General features: G+C 38.4%; 2 protein-coding genes across 2 annotated transcripts; one reads left to right on the top strand and one right to left on the bottom strand.

Moving 5' to 3' along the window:
* Positions 1 to 7,185: 7,185 nt before the first annotated feature.
* LOC125652334 (immediate early response 3-interacting protein 1-like) lies at positions 7,186 to 13,462 on the top strand. Its single transcript, XM_048881425.2, has 3 exons — positions 7,186 to 7,321; positions 11,880 to 11,975; positions 13,126 to 13,462. Exons 1-3 carry the CDS (start codon positions 7,231 to 7,233, stop codon positions 13,179 to 13,181), a joined length of 243 nt encoding a protein of 80 aa, XP_048737382.2. The 5' UTR covers positions 7,186 to 7,230; the 3' UTR covers positions 13,182 to 13,462.
* Positions 12,886 to 16,032, bottom strand: LOC125652333 (uncharacterized). Its single transcript, XM_048881424.2, has one exon. It carries the CDS (start codon positions 15,839 to 15,841, stop codon positions 13,526 to 13,528), a length of 2,316 nt encoding a protein of 771 aa, XP_048737381.1. The 5' UTR covers positions 15,842 to 16,032; the 3' UTR covers positions 12,886 to 13,525.
* Between the last annotated feature and the right edge of the window lie 1,050 nt (positions 16,033 to 17,082).

Below are 17,082 nucleotides of genomic sequence, written 5' to 3'. Positions count from 1 at the left end.
TATACTGTATCAATTCAAATAAGTACACGTTTTCAAACAAACGTATGGAATGTGCTAATGTTCATCACGGAGACGTTATACTAAAAAGGCTCAAGAAATATTATCATAAACGACGCCCTGTGTCAGGATTTAGGCATGTTCGTCTACTTCATGATAATGCTCCATCACATACATCTGAGCTTGTGAAGCATTAATTTTTGAAGTCGGAGAAGCTTACCGTCTTGCCACACCCACCATACTCTCCAGATCTAGCCCCATGCGACTTTTTCCTTTTCCCAAAACTTAAAAAGTTTTTATCTGGTCGTCGCTTCAAGCCCTTGGCTCAGCCATCAGTCAGTGCTTCAGAGGTCTACCTAAATCAGCGTACCGCGACGCATGAATGTTGTGGACGGGCTTAATTGACCAATGGGTGCAAACAAGTCTCTGTAGGGTCCAGAAGCATGCTGTCAGGGCATGTCATCTGTCTTCTCCGCTACTTGGCCAAAAATCACCTTCAACCCACTTTTTTTCCTCCGGTTAAGAAACCTCTTGCGTCGCTGCCTTCGGGCATTTCTCAGGCGTCTCACTTCACGTCCTCCTCCTGGTCTGGTGAATCCTCCATGTCCCAAGGCTTCACCATTGCCTCTTGCCTTCTGGGTGCATCATTTCAGTTGAGCTCTGGGCAGTCCCTCTTGAAATAGCCAATAGCCCCATACTTAAAACATCGGAGGGTTTCTGTTCATGCCCCTGCTGTGTTGAAGGTCACTTAAATCCTTCTTCATTGCCGGCGTTCCCACCGGATGCTTGACCTCCTTCTGGACCATCATCCTTATTTCCGTCATGGGCGTAAATTGATTTGGTTTTACCAGGAATGCTGGTAGTACTACATCCTGTCCATAACTTCCTCCACAGTCTTAGGTCTACCATCCAGGGCGTACAAACCTGCATCTGGATCCTCGACTACAAAACACAGCCGAACAATGACAATGAAATGTGCATGCACATCAGTCACACATGGGAAAACATGTATAGCTAAGGTGAGGACCCGGTCCCCCTACTGGTGCAGCGATTCTCCAACATTCAGAGACACTGGCTGAAAATCCATGCACTGATGATCCGAAGCACTTCTCGAAACGTCTCAAGATCTCAGCCAGTTAGAGGCGATCATCCATCTCCAACAAGGTCTAATAGTCACTCGAAGTGTCATCTAAGGAGAAGCAGAATTGGTTGTGATTCTCCATCTTTGTCCATTGTTGACTGCAAGCTAGCCGAACAATCTTGTGCAAGAAGGATTTCCAAGTAGACCTCCCATCATACCGCAGATCCGCATGCTAGGCGCGTTGCTACCCGTGCCCATCGCGTATTCCCCTGCACAAGAGTACTGGGGATTGGGGAGGGGGTATGGTGCACTGGGGTTAGCCCCTGGGCAGAATGCTCAGGGAATGGCGTATGTGATTCTGGTTTATCTACACGTAACTGGAGCTGAACGTTGGTTACTCTACTCCCTCTCCCTCCCCTAAAACAGTGGTGCCAGGATGTGCCCGAAAATGAGCAGAATGCTCCTGCTGCTGATAGGGGACGGTCGTGGCAAAAATGTGGTGCATATGCGTGGTCGCATTGCCACCAACCACGGGGAATACCAAGGATTAGGCGTATTGGGCACTCCCCCATATTTAGAGTCAAGGAAATGGGATGCGTAGGTTTTGTGAAGTTGTACTGCATGGTAAAGGGCTAAGAGGACCCTCTGAGGAGATCGGGAGAATGAAGGGACTACGAGACCTGGTGAGTTCCATGGGTTACCCCAGGCTACAGCAGTAGGGCAACTAGGGGATGCGGCCCCGGCATAGGGATATGCTGGCACTGACTAGAACCCCTGATACAAACTCCGACTGAACTGACCTGGGGTCTGGTCATCAACCTATCGGTGATGGGGTTGGGCTGATCTCCCCGAAGCTGGAGTGAAGGGATGCAGTGACGAGGTATGATATTCTGGGGGATTTCCAGAACTGGGTATGTAACCCCCCGACTGTATAGTCGTAGTAGATCTCATTGGGATATCGGGCATAACTGACCCCTCCCCTATGAGGGACGAGTAGTCGTCAGCCAACCTATCTAAGTTCCTGAATCTTCGAGTATCATGGCTAGAACTTTTCTTGGGTGAAGCGAAACTAATCAAGTCCTCCGGGGAATCTCCTGAGAACTGAACTGGGGACCAGTAAACCTCACCCCTGTCATTGGCACCCCTGAACCATCCACCCCTTCCCTCAAACAAGAAGGAAATGACGGAGTGAAATAATAAAAACTCACGGATGTTCCATAAAAAAATCAACTCTAACTCAAGGTCTATCATACCGCTGTGGACACTTCCGCTCCGTAGGTTGTCTAAACTAAAGCTTACATTGCCTTCCAACCCACTCACTGCCGGAGTATCCGGGGAGGGGCAGAAGTCCAACACAGGAAACACCTGATCCGTAGACAAATCCATCACATTTATACACAAAAAATATACAAAGGTACGACATTGTGGTTACAATAATTGATTCTATCCATCTAAAAATAATTACTAAACATCAATTTAATACAAATTGAAAAACACTAACTAAATAGAAAGACCCCGACAAAATGGTGGCAGAACAGCGCACTGCAGGGAAACAGACTTTGCAATCACCCATGGAGACAAGTCCGTGGCCTGGAGTTGGGTGCCGATAAAGTACCACATACTCAATCATTAAAGAGATCTGAAAAATGGACTAAGACTCGGAAGGCCCCAGGTGGATCCCCAACAGCCCCAAACTGAGGGCGGAAAATGATAGTCCTAGGGCTCCCCTTCCTTGCCTGCATACTCCTTTTGTGTACTCTTCAAAGATGAAGTTGTTATTAGCCTTCATTATGACGCTACATGATGTAAAATCATGAACCCAATTTGGTTGAATGAATATTCTATTCTATACATCGAGTGACGATGACACATGTAAAGAATTTGTTAACTTATCGACAAAATATGGAGCATTTTAAATATATACCATGGAATATATACGTCAGTGAAACACTGAGAATTTATTGATATTATGAAGGTATGTTGGTTTCATTCATTGAAAATTGTGTTCAGGGGAATATAAACATTCCATTTAGCATGGCGGTCCGATTTTCCACTGTCATGCACTGGAATAAAACTGCAAAAGTATAACACCACACCGCATATTTCTAGAGCCTTGTTATACACTCGGTGAAAGGTAATAAACTAACCTACCCGATAATTGCTTCTAGAATCGTTTGTGAGGAATGCTTAAGAACCACTGAGCCAGAAAAGTTCAAACTTACATATATGGAAGATTGATCTACTTTCAATAAAAATCTGACGTATACTACATGTCCTGAACTATATATATATAAGATAGATATTTCATTTCTTGTATATACATTTCTTTCTTCAAGATCTTTCATTTCATATATATGATTTTGACCTTGTGATCTTGAACTCGGAGTTTGACATACTTTTAAGAAAACATAACCTATTACATATATTCGGAACTATTTAAGGTGGGGCTTTGTTACGACACGTTTAGTCGCCTTGGCACGTTCGGTCGCCCAGCGACGACACGTGCGGCACATTTGGTCGCCGATGACCGTTCGTGCCGCACGTTTCGTCGCCAGCGACCAAACATGCCGCACGTATCGTCGCCCGGCGACCGAATGTGCTGTGAGGGTGAACACGAATGGTCGTCAATGTTAGGTCATACCCGAGCACGAATGGTCGCCACCCAAGCCCCCTTCCCAAACCCCAAATTTGCTTTTGTTTTGCAAAAAAAAACGTTGTGTGTTCATGTGTGTGTGACTCCTCGACTGTGTATGTGGTTGCTTGAATGAGAGAGAGAGAGAGAGAGAGAGAGGGAGGGAGAGATAGAGAGAGGTTACATGGGGATGCTTAGGGGCAGCGTGGAGATAGCTCTGACTTGTTGAAGAGTAGGCGTCTATGGAGGAATACTACAGTTTTGTGGGTATATCCATGTCATGTTTCGTGCACTCTCTCCTCTTGTAGGCCTACCCTTTTACGCAACATTTATGAAATGCAAGATTAGGCCTATTCCCTGCACACTTGAAACATGTCGAAGGTTTGAAGAGCTGTTTCGAATTGGAATAAGATGTGCTGTGTATTTTATAGGGGGCGTCCATTAGCATCTGATTGTTGATTGAAGGCTACTAGAAAGCGCCACATCTCCCTTAGCTATTACTCGCCAATTCAAAAGACTCGTTCGGTTTGATCAAACCGGAAGAAATTGAAGAAGAAGGAGGAAGAGGAGGAGTATTAGAAGGGAGAAAGAGAAGGAAGGAGAGTAGGTGCTGGAGGAGGAGAAAAGCAAAGTTGGGGTTTTGGAGTGGGAGCTTGGTTGGCGACCATTTGTGCTCGGGTATAACCTAAAATTGGCGACCAATCGTGTCCATCTTCACGGCACGTTCGGTCGCCCAGCGACGATACGTGTGGCACAAATGGTTGCTGGCGACCAAACGTGCGGCACGAATGGTCGTCGGCGACCAACGTGCCGAAACGACCAAACGTGCCGTAACATGGCAAGAACTTTTTATTTCTTGAAGCTTGACCATGTGACTTTGACCTTAGAGTTATACCCCCCTGAACTATTGAAGGTAGATCTTTTATATTTTGTATATAGATTCTTTATGGTAAGGCCTTGATATACTTAGGTGTTTGACCTTGTGTCCTTGACCTGGAAGTTTGACCTACTTTTGATAAAAATATTGCCTATTTAATATCTCTTAAACTATGTAAGATAGAGTTTTCATATTCTGTATCTAGATTTCTTATGGCAAGGCCTTCATATCATATTATGATATATGACCTTGTGACCTTGGTCTTATCCAGAACAGCAAGATAATGTTAGTCATATTGGTATTGGTGCATCTCTGTGTGAATTCATTTCCAGTTATGTTGTGATCCTTTGTGGCTAGGTTGAGGTCACAATATGGAGTCAAATTTTTTTATGGGAATAAAGATTGATATAAAAAGAAATCTTTTAAAAATCACTACTGCTGAACAATGGCATGATTAGCTGCAATAATGTAGCCCTATCCAGTTTTTTTTTATTCTGACGTTTTCGGGATAGGGCTACAATTCCATAGGATCTCCGTAATGGTGCAAACTAATTTCATGAATAAACGATAATAAACTCTGTGTATTAGTCCCAAATGTTGTTTACACCAAAAGGAGTACCAACTTTGTGTTCGGGCATGTCTAATAAAGGTGTTTTTCATTAAATATAATGTACAGCATGCAAAATTCTTCGTCTGCTCCGCCATGCTTGTTATCGCGAGATCTCGTAGGTGGATCTAATGAAAAGCCTAAACATTGACAATCAGCGCGAAAATGTAGTTACTCGAGCCACTTCGACGAAGAAAGGAAAATCATATTGTTGCAGAAAGAATTTACACTCTGCTGTTCGGTTTTTAACTTGATATTAAATTCAAACCTTTTTCAATACCGACAAAATAGCTTTCGCCTCCATACTTGTCCATTGATGTAAATACTACCTTATATGGCATATGCAAATGACTTGACAACCGGAAGTTGAAACTTCAGTACATCAAACATGGCGCACAAATATGAATCGAGAAGTTGGAATTTATCGAAATTGTTGAAAACGGTAGAATAGAGCCTCACAAATCTATGGAGCGCCAAATTAACATAAACTCAAATAATTGAAGATATCTTCAATTATTTGAAGATATCATCAATTCAATTATTGCTCTCTTTAATTGAATTAATGCGCGCATTAAATCAATTATTGCTCTCATCAAATGAATTAATGCGCGCTTCAATTCAATTATTGCTCTCATCAATTGAGTTAATGCGCGCATCAATTGAATTAATGAGTGCAATAATTGATTTAATGCGCGCATTAATTCAATTATTGCTCTCTTCAATTCAATTGATGCGCGCATTAATTCAATTAATGAGAGCAATAATAGATTTGATGCGCGCATTAATTCAATTATTGCTCTCTTCAATTCATTTGATGAGAGCATCAATTTAGTAGAAATATTGCTCGCAATAATTAATTTAGAGCTCGGTATAAATAATTTGATGATCTCTTTAATTCAATTGAAGATATCTTTAAATCATTTACAATGCTTTTGTATAAGGAATTAATGCGCGCATCAATTCTTTTAAAGAGAGCAACAATTCAATTAAAGATATCATTAATTCAATTGTGGATATGTTGAATTGAAGATATCTTTAATTATATAGTTGCTCTCTCTAAAAGAATTATTGCTCTCTTCAAATGAATTAAAGATATCATTAATTCAATTGAAGAGAGCAATAATTGAATTAATGCGCGCATTAAATCAATTACTGCCCTCATCAAATGAATTAATGCGCGCATCAATTCAATTATTGCTCTCATCAATTGATTTAATGCGCGCATTATATCAATTATTTGTCTCTTCAATTGAATTGTAGCGCGCATCAATTCAATTGTTGATATCATTAATTCATTTGAAGAGATCATTAATTCAATTAAAGCGCGCTTCAAATCAGCTGAAGAATTAATGCTCTCATCAATTCAATTAATGCGCGCAATAATTCAGAATTGAAGATATCATTAATTATTTGAAGAGATCTTTAATTCAATTGTTGCGCGCATCAAATGAATTGATGATATCTTCAAATAATTGAAGATATCTTCAATTATTTGAGTTTATGTTAATTTGGCGCTCCATATAAATCTAAAGTTGCAGGTTGTAAATTTATATATTGACTAAGAAACATAGAATATCATTTTATTTACGTAAAGAAAGTCAGGAAATGTTTAGAATGAGCGCAAATGTTGCGGGAGTGAATCACTCCCGCATTTGCACCATTACGGAGATCCTAAAAAAAAAAAATCAGAGAGGGCTACATTATTGCAGCTATGGCATGATAAACGTGACTCAGGTGAGCGATGTGATCCATGGGCCTTTTGTTGAAGAAATTATCAATGTCAAATTAAAAACAACAGTAAAATTACTTTTATATATACAGTAATTAATTTTTTTTCTTTGAATGTTTAAAAAAAGTTCAGCTCCCATGGGGTACTTTCTGTACTTTGATTACACACACCCATATATCCGGAAATACATCCGTTTTCAGTTTGACTTTGATACTAGATCAGCTGAACGTTTTATATGAATATTGTTTCGCTTACTGCATTAAAAATTCTATTTTACACTGATCCCTTGCCAAGTTGTCTTGTAAGAATGGCACTTGGATTATATTCACTAATAGAAGCTGTAATTCTGTGTTTGAATGCTGTATGTGTGCTACACGAAGAAAGATTTTTAGCGAAAAGTAATATTTTTTTTCTAATGAAACAGTAGATAGGAAATTATTGTGCATCATGATTTTATTGCAATGTTATTTAGATTGGCCAGATAAGTTCCGTCTTAACAGGTTGGGAACACTTCCCCTACAGCGAGATATTCTCGCGAAAACGCGATTATCCCTCTTTAGCAAGAGTAAATATATCCGTTCAACTGAGAAAAACGCCCGTGGAGTACATCTCTTCGTGTTTCACGTGAAAAGAAGAAAAAGTGCTAAAATGTCTGATACTTCTGCAAATATATAAATCAAAACAAAAACACTCACGATGTACATTGGATTTCAGACTGCTTTCCTCTTATGCAGCAACGTTGATATGAAATTTCTTGACTGTGTTGTCCATTTTATTGAGACAATTCCTGTCAAGTTGAGGTTTTATACAGTATCAGCATTGCACAGGATTTGCCATTATTTTCAATAAAAACACCAAAAAAGCTTAAAAAGCTTGTTTATGGTAATGTTTACTCTCTCACTAAAGAGGGATAATTGCTCTTTAGCAAGAGGATCTCGCTATAGGGGAAGTGTTCCCAACCTGCTTAAGTTACTTTGGTTTGAATTTTCCTACATGTTCTAGTCCAGTTTCCAACCATATGCAACATGTCAGTAGCATGTATTTATACATGTGCCACAACTCCAGCATGTCCAGTACATGATGTATTTGGTAATTTCCAATGCTTAAATATCTTAGAAATTAGAACTATTTTTGTAGATGCTTTATGGCATTCCAAACTTGTGTTTTAAAAAATGTCTTATCCCACATATATTATGAATCAGTTGGATAAGACATTTTTTTAAAACACAGATAAATTAGTGTTCTGTGGTAATGACACATGTAGTTAAGCTTCCTGAAGCATAAAAAAATGTCAAAAGAGACACCATAGATCGATGAGAAATATTTATTCATGGTTCAAATTTTCTCCATTGTTTACATATATAGGTTGTTCAACATCCTTGACCCAAGTGCCTACGGTTTGCACATGTAATTTCAGGCATATCTTATTGTGTTTTGATTGTCAAAAGTATTGATATGAATTAATGATGAAGAATTGCTGATATACTAAAGACCTCCTGATCTAAAAAAGTCGAGGACTAGTTAATATTTACATACTTTGTTACATCATGACCCTACATTGCTTGCGAAAAAAATCACACATGGGACACATTAAATGTAATCAGTGAATAGAAGAGTATTGTTCAGTCATACTATTTTTATGCCCCCCTTCAAAGAAGAGGGGCATATTGCTTTGCACCTGTCAGTTGGTATGTGGGTAGGTAGACCACATGCTGTCCGTTCAATATCTTGAGAATCATTTACTTGATCATAATGATATATCATATGTGGGTTAGTTATGAGTTGAAGAAGACCCCTCAGGTTTGTCACTAGAAATTCTTGAAGATGAGTCCTGGATTCATGGTTTATAAGCAGCTTGAGTCCCATGAAAATTTTATGAGTCCCATGAATGAGTCTTTTTTTATATAAGACAATTAAAATGAAAACAGTACAAAGCATATCAATTTTAAGGATTTAATTTTAATCATTCGCGACTTGGCCTTGGACATCTAATTTTCCACGCCAACAGAATTATTTCCCTGAATCTCCTATCATCACAACAATCAATGTTGAGACAGATTTTTAGTCATATTGTTATTGTGATAAAATAGATGCATACTAGTTTTGTTTGCCGACGATCTGAAAAACCTACCAAGTTTAAAAACTATACACTACTTTCGATTCCAATAAAAATGGCTACCGGAAGACAAACATTTATATTTTAATATAGATCCTGATTTGTAAAACAAATAAATAAAAAGAAATGAGTAAATAACTGCCAGTGGCAAAATGTTCTTCGTTTTGCATGTTATCTAATTATCTTCATGATCTTTTGAATATTATATTATAATTCGCACCTAATTGACATACGCTAAACAAACAAGTCGGATTGAGACACTGAACTCAGTGGTATTATTTCGGTTCACTAGAGCATAACATTTTACCTAATCTCGGTTGAGATTCGGCTCGGCTGAGTATTTGGATTGATGCCTTCACCGAGTCTTGGAGCAGTCCTTCATAATTCATGTCTGGAAATTTACTTTCAGCTTCGGCAAGTTCTAGCAATTAATGTGCACTTATTTGACACTGCTGTTTGCTTCAAATCAGTTAGTTGGTTGCAAGAACTCAAATGTAGGTACAGTGACATCAGTGTATTCTGTCTTTAATTTCCATGTATTTTTGTTTCTCAAATCATTGTGAAAGAAACGCAACGATTGTCATAAATATGGAATATTTCAGAAAGAGGTAACTTAAATTTGTCTGCTATTTTAGTCATTGTCGGGCATGATGGGTAATTTTGAACAGAAACATGTAGGGTAAGCAAAATTTTCTTGATGAATGTGCAGCTGAGCACTCAAGAGTTTTTTCTGTTCACCAATGTTAGTCAGTGAAACTCTTATCAACAAAGGATTGTTTGTTGTACAAGCTATAATACACAGCATTTGTTTTGTGCAAGAAACAATTGAAATGTGTATCATATGCCTAGTTCTATTTTCACAATTAAAAGGGGCTAGACAGTTGCACCAATTGAAGCTTGGATGGGCCAAAAAAGCCCATCCTTGAAGCAAGACTCTAAAACGTAACATGTATGTGAAAGGAAAAAAATGCAAATGAATAGAGATAATAGCTATATAAGTTCACTAAAATTCTGTTAGCCATATGGGCGCAGCCATTTTGTTCAACTATTGGTATCCTCGGCTGTCTCTGTTTTAATTCGTAGAAAGCAACACAAGGAGTTCCAAGTAATCGAACCATTAGATGCTTCAAAATTTAGAGTTTTCAATCTAATTGCCAAAAGTTCAAGACTCTGACGTGCAAATTGTAATCTAAACACTCAATTTATTTAAAATGGATTGTACAATTATTATCATAATGTAGTAGTTAGGGTTATATGGATCGTTGATAATGAACACCTGATTAGTAATGCAGGGGTCCTTAGTTCAATTCCCAGTCCAGCCCAAAATTTTCTCCATTCCAATATCATATTTGGTGCCGTGGCCAGGATCCAAATACGATATAAGAAAGGAGGAAATATTGGGGTGGACCGGGAATCGAACCCAGGATCCCTGCATTACTAGTCTGGTGCTCTAAACACTGAGTTATCCAGGCTTATACTCATGATCCATATAGCCCTAACTACCACAATAACATTTTAAATAGAAAATAGTAATACGACTAAATAGATTAACGAGTTCAAGAATTTCTATAAATAAAGATATAAGATTGCAGTACTTTGTTAAAAAAAAATAAAAATACCGTAGATGAAATGAATAAATTGTTTTGAAAGTACCACAAAAGATAAGCAGACAAGTTTTCTCATGCTTTTATTTCGTTTTTTGTGCTAACGAATTCTGGCGGAAGTTTTATTTCATGTTGTTCTGACGTCACAATGCACTGTTTACATCGACTGCAATATTTTTATTTCCTACGTTAAACGATTGATTAATTATATCTTGTTTAACGTCCCTCTCGAGAATTTTTACCCATATTGAGACGTCACCAATACCGGTGAAAGGTTTCAAATTTAGGCCTATGCTCGGCGCTTATAGCCATTGAGCAGTGAGGGTTCTTTAGCGTGCCACGCCTATTGTGACACGGGACATCCGTTTTTAAAGTCATCGACGAGGACCCGTGACATTCACACCTGATGCCGAGCGTTCGGCGGTGGGACTGTCACTACCTGTTTTAACGACCTGGGTCTGTCGCGGTCGGGATTCTAACCACGACCTTCCACATGCGGGGCGAACGCTCTACCTCTAGACCACCGCGGCGGTTAAACAAGTAGGCGGATCAAATTCGTAAATTCGTGTTGCAAGATATGAAATACATTTTGATCATCCGCATGCAAATGTACCGTAACATTTCAAACTGTAACATCACATGCATTAGCATCCCCTCAGGCCTGAGTGGACCCTTTTCCAGTTTCATATGAAAAATCTTTGATATTTGGATATTACTGGGCGTTTAGCCCCAGAGAAATTTCATAGACCATATAAAAGTGAGAGAATATTTCTATTTTCAGTTTACTGTGCTTTATTAATTTAAAATATAATGATTATCACTTGAGACACGCCAATGATCATTTCATGCATTGCTCGGTCCAACGGTCATGTCGTTAATTAAACATTACATGAAACCACGGCCAGTTGTGCTTAACGTTAATGAAATCTAACATTAAATCAAAATGAAGCTAATTCTATTCAAATATTAAATGAACTTTAATTTAATTAATTCAATTAACGTGAAATATTTTAACGTTAAATTTGTCAATGTTGAACTAGCGTTAAATGAATAGAATTCTAAAATCAACGTTGATGTGAGGCATAATTTTGGTTATATACTAGTATTGGGACACATATGCAAATCATTATCAGTATGTCATCCAATTGAAAATATTTTAATTCATATAAGTAGATCATGCTAAAACTGACCTGAGTAACAGCAATAATTGTGTTTTATACTGGTGTTTGTTTTCAGTTGGATGGGGCTCTGATCAGAGAGGATTTGGCGAAGAACCAGGGATGAAGACCCAAGCAGTAAATCTTGTTAGATCAATAAGAACAGTCATGAGGAGTAAGTATCTCCGAGTGTGGAAAATCTCACCACCACCCCAATAAAATACAAACAAAAAGAAAAAGAAAGAAATGTAGGGAAAAGAAACAGAAAAAAAGAGTTGGTTTGGTGGTATGTATATTGTTTAACGGGACGCTTGAGAATTTTTCGCTCATATGGAGACGTCATCTTTGCCGGAGAAGGGCTGCAAAATTTGGACCTTTGCTCAGGCTTTGAACAGGGAGGGATCTTTATCGTGCCACACCTGCTGTAACACGGGGCCTTGGGTTTTTCGGTCTCATCCGAAGGACCGCACCCATTTAATCGTCTCCTACGACAAGCAAGGGATACTATTCTAACCCGTATCCCCACGGCGTTGAAAAAAAGAAGAGTAACCAATAGGAAAAAAACCCACCAACAACTTGAAGGTAGTTCCACCCTCATGTGACTTGTTAAAATGACACATTTTAAATGTCAACAGTTTAGAAAAAAACTGCTTATTTATAATTATGTATAACTTAGTTGTTGGTATTAGGGAAAATGTTGTATGGTAGGCATACGGTAGAGAAAATACCAGCATAGGAGTTATTGCCCTTGACAACATTATTTTGATTATAGATAATTGATTATCTATGGGAAATATAAACTTTTTCTCTATCAATAGTTTACCCAATTTTTTGTTTTAGCCAATGAATAAAATTCCTCTGGAAGATATATTTCTATCGTGCGCAAAGTTTGATTTAATAAAGATTTTTGCAAAAAACCTATGACATCATACGAGGATCGATCTACCTTTAAAAAGTCAAACATACCTGGTATTGAGAAGAAAAAAAACAAACAAGAAAAACTCGACATGCTCAGTAAAGACCAAAATAGTAGACAAAAGTATTCAAAAGATTTCAGAATACTGAGATTATTTTGCATAAAAGTATTTTCGTATGAGTATGTAATTTGACATAAACCTGTTAGGATGGTTTACAGCAGAAACACTTTAAAATGACATGAAATTGTATACATGTATATAATTGGTTACAAGGTCTCTAACGTGTTCTAAAGCTAGTAGAATGTATTGCATTACAACAATTGACAACAAAGTAACTTTGCCAAAACAAATTTCATTAATCTCCATATATTGAAATCACAAAATAGAGGGTTTTGTTTTATGTTTCAGTACCACTTGTAGGAATAAACGTTGTGGTGATAGCGCTGAAGCTAGTCTTTGGTTAGTATCACTGCAGACATTACACACCTCTTATTACATCTAATCATCTGAGTGAACAGAACAATTGGTGAAGATGTGTCATCGAATCCTAATTATGGTGCAAAGACGTGATTGAAAGTTTCTGCAGTGGAATGGAGTTTACTTCAGCTGTGTAAAGTGTGATATTTATGATGTGTCCGAGAGAATGTGATTACAAACATAAAACTAACTCATTTTTGTAAATTATTGCAAGGTATAGAAGTGTAAGGATTTTCTTTTCATTTACAATAAAATAAATTACAATGTGTTGTAAGCTTATTTTTGTAAATCTATTCAATCATCGTGGAACACATTATATGGTACAAAAATGTCAACTCATTTCAAATATCTTCACTAAATTTCTGTGGTCGTCACCTACATCAGTCAAAAAGAATTTATTGTGATTGAAACCGATAGCTGCGGGATGCTGAATCCCGCCAGAAGCCGACAGGATAACTCGTGACTGAGAACAGTCGGGCGTAAACTGTACAACATTAGACGACGTTTGTCCGCAGATGTACACGTTTCCTTCGAAGTCAATATCTATACCACGTGCCCATCGGATGTCTTTATGATGTATATCGGTTTTGACATTAAGATCTTCCCTGAGGATCAAACCGCGTTTGTCTCGCGCGGCCGTCGTTTTCTGGGTCACGTAGATTTCGCGCGTGTGTTTGTTGACAGTGATGTGAAATGGTCGGTGTTCGAACATCGGCCGTCCAGTGCTGTCTTTCTTGACTGTCCTATTTATCGTTCCGTCGATATCCATAGTGCACAAAGAAGGAAGAGATTTCTCCATTGGTAAAAGGACAATCAGTTCGTCGTTAATTTTTTCAATTCCATAGCAGACTTTGCCAAGAAGGAGAGAATTGACCATATTCATCTGGTCATCGTTGATGGCAATGATTGATATTTCTCGGTTATTTGGCTGGGTTACGGCTACTGTAGCATTGTCAAGTCTACAAATCCCAAAGGGCTCAGATTGCATAAGAAGTTTCGTAATGAAAACCCCGGTGTCTCTGAACATTTTAACGCAACGATTATGGAAGTCACAAATGATCAGACGTCCGTCCTGCAAGTACAGACCGCTTGTAATGACACAGTCAATGTTATCTGACGGAAGCCTGACGAAGAAATGATGTATTTCTTTGGTCTTTCTCTCAAACATTTGTTTCATGCCTGAGATCGATTTTGGAATTCCTCTTTTGGCCCTAACCACTTTCATTTCCCCAAATTCTTGAATTGAAGTAGGGAAATTGCGAACTTGCTTGTCCATTTGGAAGGAGTAGTCGACGTCTTCGGTTTTCTCAGAAGTTTCTATGGCTTTTTGTTTGTAATCTAAGGAATTTGACTTTGCTTTTAGAAGAGTGGACAATAGTTGTGAATCTCCGCCGTATACTACGGTCGCTTCAACCATTTTCTTTGAATGTTCGACTGCTGTTTGTAGTATTTTTATTTCTCGACTTTGAGTGTTAATTTTGTCGACCTCTTCTGTATGAGTTTCATTGAGTTTGTACAAAAAGTTGTTCTGAATATCATCCAAATGGCAATTGATCTGCTCTCTGCACTCCGTGATTTTGTTGACAATTTCTTGTTTTCTGTTGGATATATGAATACTTTGTCGCAAATTTTCTTGGACAATATCTTCTAGACTTTTCAGACATTCATTGTACTGATGTATGACGCAATCTAGTTCTTCGCTAGATTTCAATTCTCGGGCATAATCCTCTGAAGTCATCACTCGCACACAACGTCGATGTTCAACTGCGACGCATGTAGAGCAAGCAAGAGCTTGATGGTCGTTGCAAAATAAGTTAAGGTTTTCTTTGTGACGTGTGCATCGCATATCTTGACTATCCACAAGCATAGCCGATTCTTTCGTAGCTTTTGCTATTGATACAGGTTGGTGGTCAAGAAACATGGCGTTATGGAAAGACAGGCAGTTTGTACAAAGACAAAGTTTGCAATTCTTGCACCACATATCCGCTTTTGTACCTTTTTTGTTCTGTCTTTCACAGGAATTGCATGTTTTTTCAGCATTTTCAAAACTCATCATATCCATGACGCTCAAGACAAAATTATTTGTAGGGAATTGTTCAGCCCACATGGTTGCATCTACAGTGGTATCAGTTGGTGTAACAGTGGTTCGGCATGTCGGACAAGGAAACCCGCTCCATTTGATGCCCTTGTTTCCTTGCACGAATTGTGTAATATATCGAGAGAGACATGGTAGGCAAAACGTGTGCAAGCACGGCAAACTTTTGGGATTTCGGAATTTGTCCGCACAAATGGAACATTTAGTCACACTCTCGTGTAGCAAACCCCCCTTTTCAGTTGAGGATGAAGTCATCTCCGCGGACGATCGAGATGTTTTTTCCATATTTTCATAAAGATCGGGACTCGGTTCACTTTTCCAGTCCGAATCCTCCAGTTCTTCAGAACTCTCTGTTGCAGTGCGGATTCGGGGACTTTCTACGAGTCCCACAGAATCGTCTACCTGGTTCAACTCCAGGTCTTCCGCATTTTTTTCAATCTGAAGAGATGCTTGTCGAGTGTTTATCGACTGATCTTCTATACTAATGCCTTGGGTATTTGTGAAATCGTTTTCAAATGTTTTTTCAACACTTCCCTTGTATGTGCGGTACATCAGGCATCAAAATATTCCCATGTTTGGTATCCACTTCGTAACAGTTTATAACACTTTGTTATAGCTTAGAATTTGCAATTCTTCAATAGCCACTGTTATTTAGTCAATACACAAAGTTAAAAGTGACTGTATACAAACCACTGCTATGGGATTTCTTTAGTGTGCATTAAACGGCAGAGTACTCCCATTTTAGAGAGTTGAGTGCGTCTATTGGTTTCATGATCAGATAAGAAACATGTCTTTCCTAAATGTTAATACAAAGTAAATGTAACAGCGCGATAGACGTTTTAATTCTCCAGGCCTTCCTTTCTTGTCTTAACGTACCCGGTAAATATATTCGTAAATAGTGGTTGTTTTTTTTTTCATTTCCAAAGTCAATCCAAACTATTGCTAGTGTAGTTTGAAAAAAAAAATCAGTGCAAGATGTGATATTTTTCAATGCGGTGTATTGGTTTAGTGAGCTAATATTGTTTCACACTCGCTGGTACATTTATTTTTCATTGCAAAATTTCAAACTTTAACGTGTGTAAATGCTAGCTGAACTTGTGTGTATTTTAAAAGTCCAACCTGCTAATAATTCCAATACATACAGAATATCTCAATGAAAGTGTAATGCACTGGCTCCGGGGCCAACCCCCCCCCCCCAAAAAAAAACAACATGAAATGATCTTAGCTTTGGTTTCAGTCTCATATTTTAGATTGAGATCAAGATTCAGCCAATCTTAATTCTATGGCCCCAAAAGTGAATAGAAAATTAATTGATTTTCATGGGACATCAGCTCAGAATCAATCTAATTAAAATTAGATGTTAGATCCGCTCACATACTCGCTACACAAGTTTATGTCTAATTTTAATTACATTGGCTCAGAATAAGTACGATGCTGTCATTTATTTTCTAAAATGATATATATATATATTATCTAGATATGAAGAGTTCATGTATGATTTCTGATTACTATACTTGTGTATCTGCCAGGTTAGCTCTATCGTCGGATACCCACGGGTGATCTCGTCTTTTACTCATCACCCGTGGGCAAACTCGCCGAAAAATCATCGCATGTAATTTATATGTGCGGGTCATTTGATTGGCTGTTGCAGAGTCGCGATGGCAAATCAACGAATCAAAGTTTATGTTATGTATGTATGTTCGTCAATGACAAAAACTTTTCCGTAGTTAACACACCGAATGCAACTAAATCCACTCACTGGTGCGTTTCGTAGTTTGAGAAAGGTACTTCCA

This window comes from Ostrea edulis, chromosome 5 (genome assembly GCF_947568905.1).
Source record: "Ostrea edulis chromosome 5, xbOstEdul1.1, whole genome shotgun sequence".
In the NCBI taxonomy this organism is placed as follows: domain Eukaryota; kingdom Metazoa; phylum Mollusca; class Bivalvia; order Ostreida; family Ostreidae; genus Ostrea; species Ostrea edulis.
The sequence above is the reverse complement of the archived record's forward strand: the minus strand, read 5'-3'. Positions and strand labels throughout refer to the sequence as shown.

What these genes read in the sequence shown, in the direction of transcription:
- LOC125652334 (XM_048881425.2), top strand. Translation starts at nt 7,231, where the DNA reads ATGGCACTTGGATTATATTCACTAATAGAAGCTGTAATTCTGTGTTTG. An exon ending in AGAAAGATTTTTAGCGAAAA is followed by an intron (nt 7,322 to 11,879) that starts GTAATATTTTTT and finishes GTTTGTTTTCAG; the next exon opens with TTGGATGGGGCTCTGATCAG. An exon ending in AATAAGAACAGTCATGAGGA is followed by an intron (nt 11,976 to 13,125) that starts GTAAGTATCTCC and finishes TTTATGTTTCAG; the next exon opens with TACCACTTGTAGGAATAAAC.
- LOC125652333 (XM_048881424.2), bottom strand. Translation starts at nt 15,841, where the DNA reads ATGTACCGCACATACAAGGGAAGTGTTGAAAAAACATTTGAAAACGAT.